This window comes from Salvia splendens, chromosome 19, assembly GCF_004379255.2.
Source record: "Salvia splendens isolate huo1 chromosome 19, SspV2, whole genome shotgun sequence".
Classification (NCBI taxonomy): Eukaryota; Viridiplantae; Streptophyta; class Magnoliopsida; order Lamiales; family Lamiaceae; genus Salvia; species Salvia splendens.
Window position 1 is genome coordinate 22,619,337 of NC_056050.1, and position 11,943 is coordinate 22,631,279.

Sequence of the window (11,943 nt, forward strand, 5' to 3'; positions counted from 1 at the left end):
TCCCAAACGAGCCCATTTCAAGTATTTTGCCCGCGATTATTAGATCCAAATTTTATGTTAAGGAAACGTTCGATGTTCATTAAATGACCACAAATGGAGTCAAAATCATGGTAAAAAAGCTGGTTTGGTGTTCCGTAGATGAATCTGCATGGCCCTCGATTTCCACTCTGGCCCGCACTGTTACGTTTGACTTTCAGAAGAGATGAATCATGCTGCCCACTTGATATTGGAAAACTTGTCCGCTACAGTCCACAAGAATTGGTGTGGCGATTATCAAAGTGTCCCTCAAAATTTTGGGTTTCCCCCTATTACCACATGCGTCTGCATTTTTGAGTTGTGCATTTGGGGATACTTTCTCTCACTACATTGCACTCCTTGGAAGCTGTTGAAGACCCGGTGGCGAAGATCCACAAATTTCCGGCGCTTCCAAACCGTCAACGCGTTCAAAAGTTGATCGGTATCGTTGTGTCTAACGTATACCCCTTCCAACATTCGTTAAATCTATTTTGTTGGATCTAAATGAGTTTTGTGTGCGGTTTTAGATCCGGTTGCTAAGTGGAGGGGCAATACTCCAACTAGGACAACATCTTGGGTAGGCAACTGTTTTTTGTGAAAGGTATGTCGGTGTAACTCGTTTATCACACATTTCCTCTCTGTAGCATTGATAAATATGTTACAAATGTCACTACAATTTACCGCTTAAATCGACGGGAGGGGTATCAGAGGGAATTACAGAGAAGTAATAAGGACATATTCGTCAAAACGCCATGAACTTTACTTGTGTGTTGTCAGCAAAATATGAATCACCAAATGCCCAAAACTATTTTCTGTTTGGTAGGACCAACCTGTTATAACTAAGTCAACATTCAATTTTTCAATAGGAAGAAGCGAACGAGCCCAAAATCAATGTTTAGTTATAAGGGAAATGTTTTATTAGCTCATCACTATTTTAATTTTAATACATACTCCATCTGATAATTGGATGATTTTAATAGTTTAAGCTTCTAGCTACTTAGTTTTTACCTATAATTTTAAAATTAATTCATGTTAAAAATAATTACAAATAAATCAATAATTGTAGAAATTCCAAGACGGCAAAATTATCTTTTTTGACCGACTTTTCTGATTGTCTAAATAAGTTCAAACATTAAAAGAGAAGAAAAATATCGCAAGCGCATACGACATGTACAGAAATTCGTCCACTATAAATACAGAAATTCGAAAGCGGCTGTAGAAGCAAACCCTCACATTTTCAGTCGAATTTTTTTCTCAATTTCACAATTTTTTTATTGCAATCGGAAAAAAACAGAGGCAGGAGAAGAGATGTCAGGATTAACGTGTAACGCTTGCAACAAAGAATTCGAAGACGATGTCGAACAAAAGTCCCATTACAAATCCGAGTGGCACCGCTACAATCTCAAGCGCAAGGTTTTCTATTAATGAATTGTTCTTTATTAAGTATGAATTATGATACGATTCGATGTTATTGCTTTTTTGGTGCTTCTGGAAATGGAATTTCTGTCATTTGTTGAGCTTGTTTTTGGTCCTTTTTATTGAATCTATCCCGATGGAATTGTAGGAGTAGCAGTTAATTGTAGTATGCTAATAATTATTTTGTATGGGTGGAATTCGTATTGAGAAAGTAGCTATGAGACTCTGTTAGGTTTGTGTGTAATTAAAAAAGGGAGTTTTCTACTAATAGAAAGATATGGCTAATGAGATTTTTCATTTTATTTGAAGCTAATCATGCTCATTACCTATATTGTTGAACCTGAGAAACACTTCATGTTGTATTTTGCCATACTGAAGCTGCCCCGATTGAAATGGTGATGTTCTGAATTTACTTAGGCTCCTTTGTTCTGCCTGATTTGGTCGTGCCATGATGCCTGACGTATGTATATGTAATTTGGTGCTCTTTATTGTTGTGAAGGTTGCTGGTGTACCAGGAGTGACTGAAACACTCTTCCAAGCTAGACAATCTGCGCTCGCTGATGAGAAAAAGAAGCTAAATGAGACTCCGATGCTCTACAGTTGCGGCCTTTGTGGAAAGGGGTATAGAAGTTTGAAAGCCCATGAACAACACCTGAAGTCTAAAAGTCATTTGATAAGGGCTTCTGAAGCAACAGGCGGAAAAGATGAAGGGAGTACAATCATCAAACCTCTTACACGCCGTACTCCAAAGGAACCTCTGCATCATGTGATGGAGGAAGATGAAGAGAGTGAGGAGAGTGACTGGGAAGAGGTGGATCCTGATGAAGATTTACTTGGTGAAGCAAGTGACTCGTTGACACAGTTACATGTTAATGAGAATGCTTCTAATGATGATATGGATGAAGATGAGGACGAGTTTGAAGATTTGGACCCATCTTGTTGCTTTATGTGTGATTTGGAGCATTCTACGATTGAGAGCTGTATGGTACACATGCACAAGAAGCATGGGTTCTTCATTCCAGATATTGAGTATCTGAAGGATCCTAAAGGTCTTCTTACATACCTGGGGCTCAGGGTAATGATTGTATATTTAGTAGGGTCGTCTACTATTTTTCTATGTTCGGACTTCTGGTTGACCTATATTTACATCCTCAGGTCAAACGAGATTTCATGTGTTTGTACTGCAATGAAAGGTGCCATCCTTTCAGTAGTTTGGAGGCTGTTCGGAAGCATATGGAGGCAAAAAATCACTGCAAAGTGCATTATGGTGATGGAAGTGAAGACGAGGAAGCAGAGCTTGAAGATTTTTATGATTACAGCACCAGGTATATGTTTCTACCTAGTAGTTTTTGCATTTTATGACTAGTTGTAATTCATTCTGACGACCTAATAACTTCTTGTTACTGGTCTTAAAGTTATGAGGGCACTGATGGAAACCAACTGGTTGCCGTCGGTGACATGGAGAATGCTGTTACACTTGGTAGTGGTGGCGCTGAGCTTGTCATCACAAGGCAGAATAATGGGGCAACAACAAAGAAAATGCTTGGATCGAGGGACTATTTGAGATACTACCGCCAGAAACATCGGCCCACAGCCTTGCACAGTGAGATCACTGCTGCATTAGCATCTAGGTATGCCCATTGTGCCCTTTCTACTCGATATCAAAATCATGGCATCACTCACCACCTGCTTATTGGTTTTGGTGGGTGAGGCATGGGTGTAGGGATATTCGGTTGTAAAGGAAAAAGAGTGCAGACCTCATGTCGATATGGAAAACTTGATGCTATGAATATGCTTGCAGGTACAAGACCATGGGCCTAGCAACTGTGCAGTCACGAGAGCATGTAGTCTGGCTGAAAGTATTAAAGGCGATGAACTCGTCTGGTGTTGAGGCCATGCGCTCTAAAATGGGTATGAAGAGTAATGTCATTCGCAACCTCCCCAAGAACTGCACCTATTAGTCCAACAACTATGCTTGCAATAGTTACGCACTGTTTCGTACGGCAAGATTTTCCCCCATGCTCGCCTTTATGAAAGGAACTGGATAAAAGTTGAAATGTTTACAAACAATTTAGATTCTTTGTTTGCAGTAATTTTTTTAGCTGTATTGGATACCAAAATTTTGTATGTTTCGTTTGCTGAGGTATACGCCTCGATTATTCTCTTTTTCTCTTTGAACTTTGAACTGAATCTCAATTCATGTCAATGACTTGGTGAAATGTTAAGTTTTTCATAGCAATTTCAACTTATAGTAGTCAGACTTCTATGTCATTTTATGAAATTTCATATCACGCTTTTGCAACATTTGGCTCCATTTCCAAGTTGATAAAGTTTCCTACAAATTTATCAACAATAATCACGTCATTGAATAAATTTTCTCAAATTAGGACACGAGAGCAAGATGGATCAACAAATATACCTCATAAATCAACAAGGCATTGAGATGATGAGATGAGATGAGATGAGATGAGATGAGATGAGATGATACAATTGACCCAGAAATTCTAGCAGTAGTGGAATTCAGACATACAGTCATCTAAGAAGCTATGGAAATCTGGTAAGAAATATTAACAAGGGGTAGAATTAAACAATTATTAGAAAACGGAGCACGTTAAAGTTCTACAACGAGAAACTCCTGCAATCCAAGTATAAGAAACAAGTGACCTAAGAGGAACATCAATCTGATAAGTTGATCATGTCAACCTAGAGTTTTACATCATCAACTCTGCCAATGCGACTTTGGCATCTACTATTCGCCTACAGCCCGACTGAGATCTGCAAGCTTTTAGGCTTTTCCGTTCCACACCTATGATGAACACTATTCTGTTGCACAATTACTACAAGGGATTACCAAGAATGTATAATATATAAATGGAGTTAACATGAATTACAGAACAAGGGTAGTTGTACGTCACTGCAAATGAAATCAGATGTAATAACTTCAAGAAGTTGAAAATATGACATCTATCTAAAGAGATTCAGGTTCATTAAAAGTTAAATTGCAAGAGAATGATGTAGGAGTATTCCTGGTGAATTCTTACCCTAGTTGTGAAAGAAGCGGGAACGACGTCTTCGAGAGCTGTGAGGAAAAAGATCCGGTGAATGTGCAGAAAAGAGAAAAAAAAACTTGCACGAGATAGAGATATACTCAAGTGGTCAATTATACACCTTGAACTGGTTCATTGTCCCCAATGATCACGAATAGACGTTAGTTATTAAGGACTTAAACATTATTTTTAGACAGGTCTCATATCCAGGTAAATACAAGGACACTTGAAAGTAAAATATTTGTCTAGTGTCAACCAATTGTTCTATCAAAGACAAACTAATAGATACGGCAATACCACATTTGATCTATCAAGAAGCACATGGCATGTTATCTCTCATAAACCAAATGTATACTATAAAGGAACATATATAACGTTATGCTCACCTATGTTCTGCAACTCTTCGCCTGGATAATGCCCTTGCACTCACATATTCATCATCAGTCTCATCAGCTCTGTAATCCGCATACTCCGCAGAGGACACAGAACCCTCGTCAGAGTTTGAAGTATCAAAACTCAAACGGCGGTTTACTCTTCTAGCATCACTGACTCTTGATCTTCTTCGGTTTCTAGATGCCCTAAACTTATCAAAAACATGATACAGAATACAAGATGTCCACCACTTTCCATCATTCCTGGGGAAGTCATCATAATCATCTCCAGAGTTATCATCTCCATACTCGATAACATAATCACCAAGAACCACTCCACGCGGAACTTCATTATGGATAGTACTTAATACATCTATGATTTCAGCAGACTGCTGAAAATTGTCCCAATCAAGCTGCCGTGCAGGATCTATTTTTGAAGGGCAGCCATAAGGATGTTCCACCTGTGCATGCTTTTGGAGCTCAGAATAAGTACCAGAAAATCGACATTTTTCCTCTTCACAGCAACGTTTCTTCTCATCCAGATACTTACGAGCCTTATTGACAACTACCCATCCAGTAACTTCGCCTCTGCACAAAGGGCAAGCTGGTTTGCTGTCAGTTTCTGAACCCACACACAGTATATTTTCAGCAGTACTTGGAGACTTGCCTTCCGGTGACACCCCGTTTGCTTGTTTGAAGCGGTACAGACAATTGGAATGGAAATGATCCGTGTCACATACGAAGGAACGACATCCTTTTTCATATGATGCGCATTGGAGAAGAACAGCATTGTGAGGGAAGTCCAAGCATATGGAACACATCACATCATCCCAGTTAGTATACAACTGAATCTCCTCCATCATAAGTATATTTTGCCCTGAACTCTTGCCTTCCACCATGAGTTCTGGAAAGCGAAAAATTAAGTTCCCGTAAACATGATGCTTCAAGTCCAAAACTCTTCCTAAGAAGGTTAAAACACAGCAAGAAGCTATAGATTTCTGGGTCGAAAATCAGCAGATGTAGGCAAAACATTTTAGACTCCAGTGATTGCACATAGTAGTAATAAAACAAAACCAGACCCGAGAGTACATCAGCCTCCACCAAGCACTCACGAAACACATTCATTTACAAACGCTCAAAGAAGTTATCATTGTTTACTCAAATTTCCCCAATATCTACAGTATTACAACTGTTTCAAGCTTTGCATTTCCATGATCAAGATAAAAATATCCCCCTTCATCTTGATATCAGAAAGGATTGCATTCTATAAAAATCTCATCAATCAAATAGTACTACTATATATATACACATATATACAGATTAAAATGAGCTCGCTTCTCAGTGATTCATCTCAAGAAAATGAATTAGGGGGAAACAAGCAAAATACACCAGAATCATGTCACTCACTCACAAAGTAGTTCAAAGCAGCCCCAAACCAATCGGCCAAATAATTTCAGCAATTTCACAACGAAACGATAAGCAACCGCGCAAGAATCAAACCATCCAAATTCACTTTTACCCAATAGTCAACCATCTCACTAAACACACGACAAAAAAAGAATTAATAAATATCGCGTGCTTGTACATGCGCAATTAAGTAGTAGAGCGAGAGAGGGAGGAGAGAGAAACCTGGTCAATTAAAAGCTCCTGAAAATACAGTGTCTGGAAATGGAAAAGTAAACTTGAGATGATGATGATGGAACGCTGTTGAATGTCGAGGCTAGGTTGAGGGTACTTTTGTCATTTGAAAAAGCATTATTCATTTATTTTATTTTTTGAGATCAATTAAAATTGTTTAATTTACCGTAATTATATAAACATAAATACAGTATGCAGAGATTAAAATATGCATTGATTGATAAAAACATTAAATAATGGTAAACACTCGATCTGGCGCCGGCGGCAAGGTTGTGAGGAACCGCCGGAAGCAGCGGATCGCCGCCACTCCCTACGATCGTACTCCGCCGAGTCTGCTGCCGAAAAGCCCTAGCTGGTTTTCCGGTATAGTTGTTCCCTCCGCCCGCGCCATCGCTTCTGGCGCGGGGAAAATCATTTCCGCCATCTTCTCCGAGTCCAGCTCTTCCTCTTCCGAAGATGAGGATTGCGCTTCAGGTGCTCCTTCATCTGCGTTCAATTTTCACGTCATTGTTGTTTTTATGTTCCTATTGGCCCCGTTGTTTCGTATAGTTGTGCATTTATGTAAGTTTTATTGCTCAATGTGCGTAACGTAATGTATATATGCTTTCGTTGCGCATAACTTCTCTGAGATAATCCTGGTTGGATCGAAGTTGAATTGTTCATGCCGTAGATGTTAGATTGGCAGAAGCGGCAGTTGGTGTAGAATGTCGAGTAAAAATTGCATGATATTGTACTCCTTGTCATAATTTGAACTTACCTTGTTTGATTTGATCGAAATAGTAGTTTCTTAGACTAAAGGAGATGACATCCACACGTAGAATTGCAAAAGCGAAATAGCAAAAATGAGATGTTAGGTAGGAGATTGGTGCTGGAAATGGTGGAACTTATGTGAAGAAGAAGATCAAATCATAAATCTACTTCAGTTATGTGACTCCTCTTTGATGTCTTCTTCTATTTATTCCTTTTATTTTCTCTCTTATATTTCTCTTTGAATGAATAGACTTGGTAACATTAGGCTACAATGAAGAAGCTACAGAAAGAAACCATAAAATAATAAACATGTTAAATGAATGTGTCGTTTAGCGAATTATGCTTCTCTAGGATAGTCATATTTATAGAAGAAAGACAGTTATTGTTCAAAATGATTTTGAATGATCGGTACAGGAGGTTAAGAGGTTTTAATAATCCATCGTAAAATTATCACATATGCCTACTTCAAGAGATAGACAGGTGATTGTAGATCATGTGTGTATGGCGCATTAGCAGGCTTAAAGGATACTGTTCTAAAATTATATGTCTGAGCTCCGAAGAAACTTGATGTATAGTTTTGTTGATAAATGTTGAAACAAAGGGTATTTTCCTGGAGCAAAACAAAGTTAGAATAAATTTTTATTTCCTCCTAGAAGTTAGAAAATCCGAGTTGTAGATCTCTGATTCTTCAAATAAGTAAGATCATTGTTGATATCCTAGTAGATACTTTCTTGGTACAGTAGACCATACTGTCTTAGTTTTCCCATAATTGACTTACGTTTTAGAACTTAAAGTTTTGTAAAAAGGTTTTTCTAATGTAATGTGATAGTCTCAAGAGACAAATCAAAAAAGAAATTTATAAAAACAATTGGAAATAAATTGATCTGGACAAACTGGAAGAAAATGAAATACTTAATAATCAGGTAAAGCCTACACATCAATTTGCTAAAATCATCTTGAAGCCAGCCCAAGCACCCAAAATTGATAATGAAGATAACCTTCTGATCTTCATGCCCAATTAGAAAAACCTGTCAACTCAACTAACCAGAGCTTTACCGAGTCCTCCTAAATAACAAAATACTAGGAGTCCAGAAACTAAAGCCCTGTCCATCCATTTATTATAAGGCATCAATTCGGTCGATATGCATGATCATGTCTTTAATCATTAGATGTTACTATTCTTCATTAGTTCATGCATATTCAATTCATGAACATTGTTTTACCTGCCTTCACTTTGACTGACATATATGCATCTCATTTTCGTTCCATTCGGTCACAATACTATTCTCTTCTGCTCATTATTTTAGCGACGTAAAATTTCTTTTCTTTTGTTTGCTATTCAGTATTCACCTACTTCATTTTTCTTTTTATGTGGACAGAAGATGATATAGTCAATGATAATTTTCCTAAGCTCCCATGTAATCAAGAAATTACATTAATCGAGGTAATATATTGTTTATTTTTATGCACATTTATCAGACCTTACTGATGTCGAGTCAGCCTAGGACGCACTAGTTCTTGTTAGAGGATGAGAGTCTTTTCTTTCTGAATTAATTGATCAGTTTATTCTCACAAAAAGTAGAAGGATCTAGGTCCCGGACAAATCCTTTCCCAAGAAAAAGAAAATTATAGGAGTGATTTTAAAGAGTTCATGTACACTTTTGCATCTGATCAGTAATCCATGTTTTGAGTCTGAATTGATTATTACCCTAATGACAGGAAATTGTTGTCTACTAGTATGAAATGAGGTGAAAGTTGTGAAGCACTTGTACATGTAATCTGTAATTTAACACTCAGTGCACTGTGCATGTATGGTGGGAAGGGAACATGGCAACATTCACCTATTTTGCCTTATTGCTTTTTATAGAAAACAGGAATATCTCAGTAATTGATTCTACTGGATGTGTTGTTGGAATTCAAATGTTCTGATGGTTTGTTCATGTTATATTAGAAAATTGGGATTTCTTCAGAGATGATGCAGCACGGACAAGAGCCTCAATTGAAATTGTGGATGAGTGAAACCAAGAAGATGATTGAACAGCTTATAATGAGGCAAACCTTTTCAAGGTATTATTATCATCTGAAATTGTGGTTGCTTAATTGCTCAATTTTGCTCCCAACAGAAAAAAAGAAAACGTAAAATTGCTTGAAATTCGCCAGTTGACTGTTTTCAGTAAATTTAATAAGATACAAGGTGAAATTTCCAATTTAGGGAAAGCTCCAATCATATACTAATGTGCATCACTCCTCAGAACTTTAATTTTTGCTATTATCGTGTTTTTGTGCTAATGCGTGTACATGTAAATGGTCTCAATTCTGTTATAGAGTCTGAATTTGACAAATAGATACAAGAATATTGAATGCAGTTTATGGTTCTGACTGTTGTTACTGTTTGCAGTTTGCGTTCAAGGGAAAATTGTTACCTGTGGATGGATAACTTAAACACTGATAATGTTGATCTTTCTCTCACATCTGTTGCCATCTTATAAAAAGCTTACCCTTTCATTTTCAATTTTATTAGTGAAGAGCGTGATATGTTGATAGAGGTTCTTAATTCACGGGTTATAGACTCGTCAATCGAAGCAGGGGACAAAAGTTCTACTGTTGGCTCTCCAGGTAACAAACTCAATCACGGTATTGCTTTCTCAAAAAGTATAAAAACTCTTCCTATGTGGTTTTGGCATTCATTGATACAACTCTTATATTTATGGAAAATAAAATGCAGATCTTTTGGATAAAGCTGTTCAGCAAGCTAAGAAATGGTTTCAAGAGAAGAAAGCAGGGCTGGGTTCAGTGACAGAATTGGCACAGGGGTCCTCCAACCTTAATTCAACAATGACTGAACATGTTGGTGATTCTTCTCCTTCCTCTTATTGTTTCTTTCTTGTTGATAAGATTAATGGAGAATAATTGTGTTTGACCATTTTGCATCAATGGTTTTGTTTTTTGTTTTTTATTTGGTCAGTAATTGTTGCCTGTTGTGTACTCAGATAAGATTATTTTTCTTTGCTTCCTCTTTGAGTTTTACAATCTTTCAAGTTTCAAGATTATTTTGCATCTTGTCATTCTTTTGTTTTTTTGCAAGCCGAATTTTTTGTTGTGTTCTGCTCTCATTGTTGTTCACCATCCTTCTGTTGTTGTCTGTCTGGGATGTGTAGAACCGGAGGCTTTTTGCCTCTGGATCATGGAGTACTCAGGAAGAACTACAGAGAGTGCGCTCAAGGGCAGAAGAAGATACGGTCTGCAGTCCATCAACTAAACCTGATCCATCGCACTTTGCAGCTGCACAAATCAAAATAGGATCTGCTGAAGCATTTGCAGTGGGAGAGGGATTGACTGAGCCACAGTCTTTAAGGATACATAATCAAGATGACTTGGTAGATGCAGGAATCAGCTGTATAGCAGGTTGGTTGTTCCATAACATAAATACAGGTAGCCATGAACTTAACTTAATGCATCGTACACAAGAGAAAATATTAGTCGGTAATATTTTTAGGTAGTGGAGTACGCCTATACGTGTATATATATATATGAACATACTGAATTATATGACTTTTTGGCTCTTTTAGATCTAAAGTCAAGGCAATGCAGTAAGGCTAGTGAAGCACTGTCATCCAATCCACATACTTCTGTTTCTGTTAACAAGGTACTTGGGATATTGCTCATTTTCCCCTTTAAGGAGGTTGTAGTAAGTTGTTGATACATCTGTTGAGCTTGCGGAACAATACACCTTGCCATGGGGCATTTTGATGGCACTCTGAAACATCTGTATTTACGTTAATTGTCTCCCAAGGTTCCAGAATGTTCTGCGTCTAAGCTCATTCCCTTGCCGAGTCCCAACCATGCTGATGAGCCAAATTCTGGTAATTGTGCTGTCCTAATCTGTTCTCCTTCAGTAATGACCATCAATTTGCATGTCAGTGGTTTTGTACATGATAGAAAGAGATTTGTATGCAAATTAAATGTCCCACCTTCATTGAATCTTTCTTTTGCAGATCTGCAGTTGAGTAAGGTGGTGAGATTTGTCGGAGGAGAGAGTGCACATGGTTTGTTATCATCACACGTCAGGTAAATTGATGTATTAGTCTTCCGTTCCTCTCATTCTTGTACCCAAACCAAGTTAGCACATATGTGATTTCTGCTCCAAACAAACCTTGATTCCATTTTGCAGTTTGTCAAGAGGCGTAACTGAGCACAACGATCAAATGGAAAACCACATGCCATGTAGTCCAAATGTGAATATCAACCTTATCGAAGGTAATTGTCAGTTTTTGAGCGAATCTCACGTGGAAGTCCCAAGCATGAGTGATGCCAGCACTCCGACGAGTGGTTGTCAGACTAATTCATTTGGTAGGAAGCAACAAGGAAGGAATGCAAGTAAATACTATAGAAGAAGCGGGGTAAGAGGTAAGTATACGACGTCGGGAGGCGGAGAAGGATTGTTTTGTTGAGAGTATTTAGCCAAATAGAAGGATTGTATATGCTGTGATATGTCAACACTTACTAGTTTCTCTTCTATTCACCTAAACATTCTGTTGATCACTTTTTACCTTACTTCTTTTTTATTTTTGTTAGTAATAATTACATCCTCATATTTCATGTTAGCATATTCGTTCATCCGTGAGAATTAGCCTCAATTTTTCTATTTTAATTCTCCACATTATTCTCGTTCTTTCTTCTATTTTGTCCATGAAAAATTCACCCAT

The 11,943-nt window shown here is 37.7% G+C and overlaps 3 protein-coding genes across 12 annotated transcripts; 2 read left to right on the forward strand and 1 right to left on the reverse strand.

Annotated features, from left to right (window-relative positions):
* Positions 1–1,184: 1,184 nt before the first annotated feature.
* On the forward strand, positions 1,185–3,680 carry LOC121779713 (cytoplasmic 60S subunit biogenesis factor REI1 homolog 2-like). The gene is made up of 5 exons (XM_042177093.1): positions 1,185–1,428; positions 1,931–2,506; positions 2,587–2,756; positions 2,847–3,062; positions 3,233–3,680. The coding sequence occupies exons 1-5, from the start codon at positions 1,324–1,326 to the stop codon at positions 3,390–3,392; spliced, it is 1,227 nt and encodes a 408-aa protein (XP_042033027.1). The 5' UTR covers positions 1,185–1,323; the 3' UTR covers positions 3,393–3,680.
* Positions 3,681–3,998: 318 nt separating this feature from the next.
* On the reverse strand, positions 3,999–6,578 carry LOC121779715. 8 transcript variants are annotated; one of them, XM_042177101.1, is made up of 4 exons: positions 6,479–6,550; positions 6,261–6,387; positions 4,865–5,753; positions 3,999–4,254 (listed from the first exon to the last, which is right to left on the reverse strand). In XM_042177101.1, the coding sequence occupies exons 3-4, from the start codon at positions 5,746–5,748 to the stop codon at positions 4,143–4,145; spliced, it is 996 nt and encodes a 331-aa protein (XP_042033035.1). In that variant the 5' UTR covers positions 5,749–5,753; positions 6,261–6,387; positions 6,479–6,550; the 3' UTR covers positions 3,999–4,142. The 8 variants fall into 8 exon arrangements, with proteins under 8 accessions (XP_042033035.1, XP_042033036.1, XP_042033038.1 ...); XM_042177102.1 differs by having other exon boundaries at positions 6,257–6,387; XM_042177104.1 differs by adding an exon at positions 4,473–4,510 and having other exon boundaries at positions 3,999–4,268; positions 4,865–6,387; positions 6,479–6,549.
* Positions 6,579–6,684: 106 nt separating this feature from the next.
* Positions 6,685–11,846, forward strand: LOC121779714 (protein KAKU4-like). 3 transcript variants are annotated; one of them, XM_042177095.1, is made up of 10 exons: positions 6,685–6,961; positions 8,620–8,681; positions 9,189–9,304; positions 9,759–9,853; positions 9,963–10,084; positions 10,396–10,642; positions 10,807–10,883; positions 11,031–11,100; positions 11,233–11,305; positions 11,409–11,846. In XM_042177095.1, the coding sequence occupies exons 1-10, from the start codon at positions 6,724–6,726 to the stop codon at positions 11,686–11,688; spliced, it is 1,380 nt and encodes a 459-aa protein (XP_042033029.1). In that variant the 5' UTR covers positions 6,685–6,723; the 3' UTR covers positions 11,689–11,846. The 3 variants fall into 3 exon arrangements, with proteins under 3 accessions (XP_042033029.1, XP_042033028.1, XP_042033030.1); XM_042177094.1 differs by having other exon boundaries at positions 6,686–6,961; positions 8,617–8,681; XM_042177096.1 differs by lacking the exon at positions 8,620–8,681 and having other exon boundaries at positions 6,802–6,961.
* Positions 11,847–11,943: the final 97 nt, after the last annotated feature.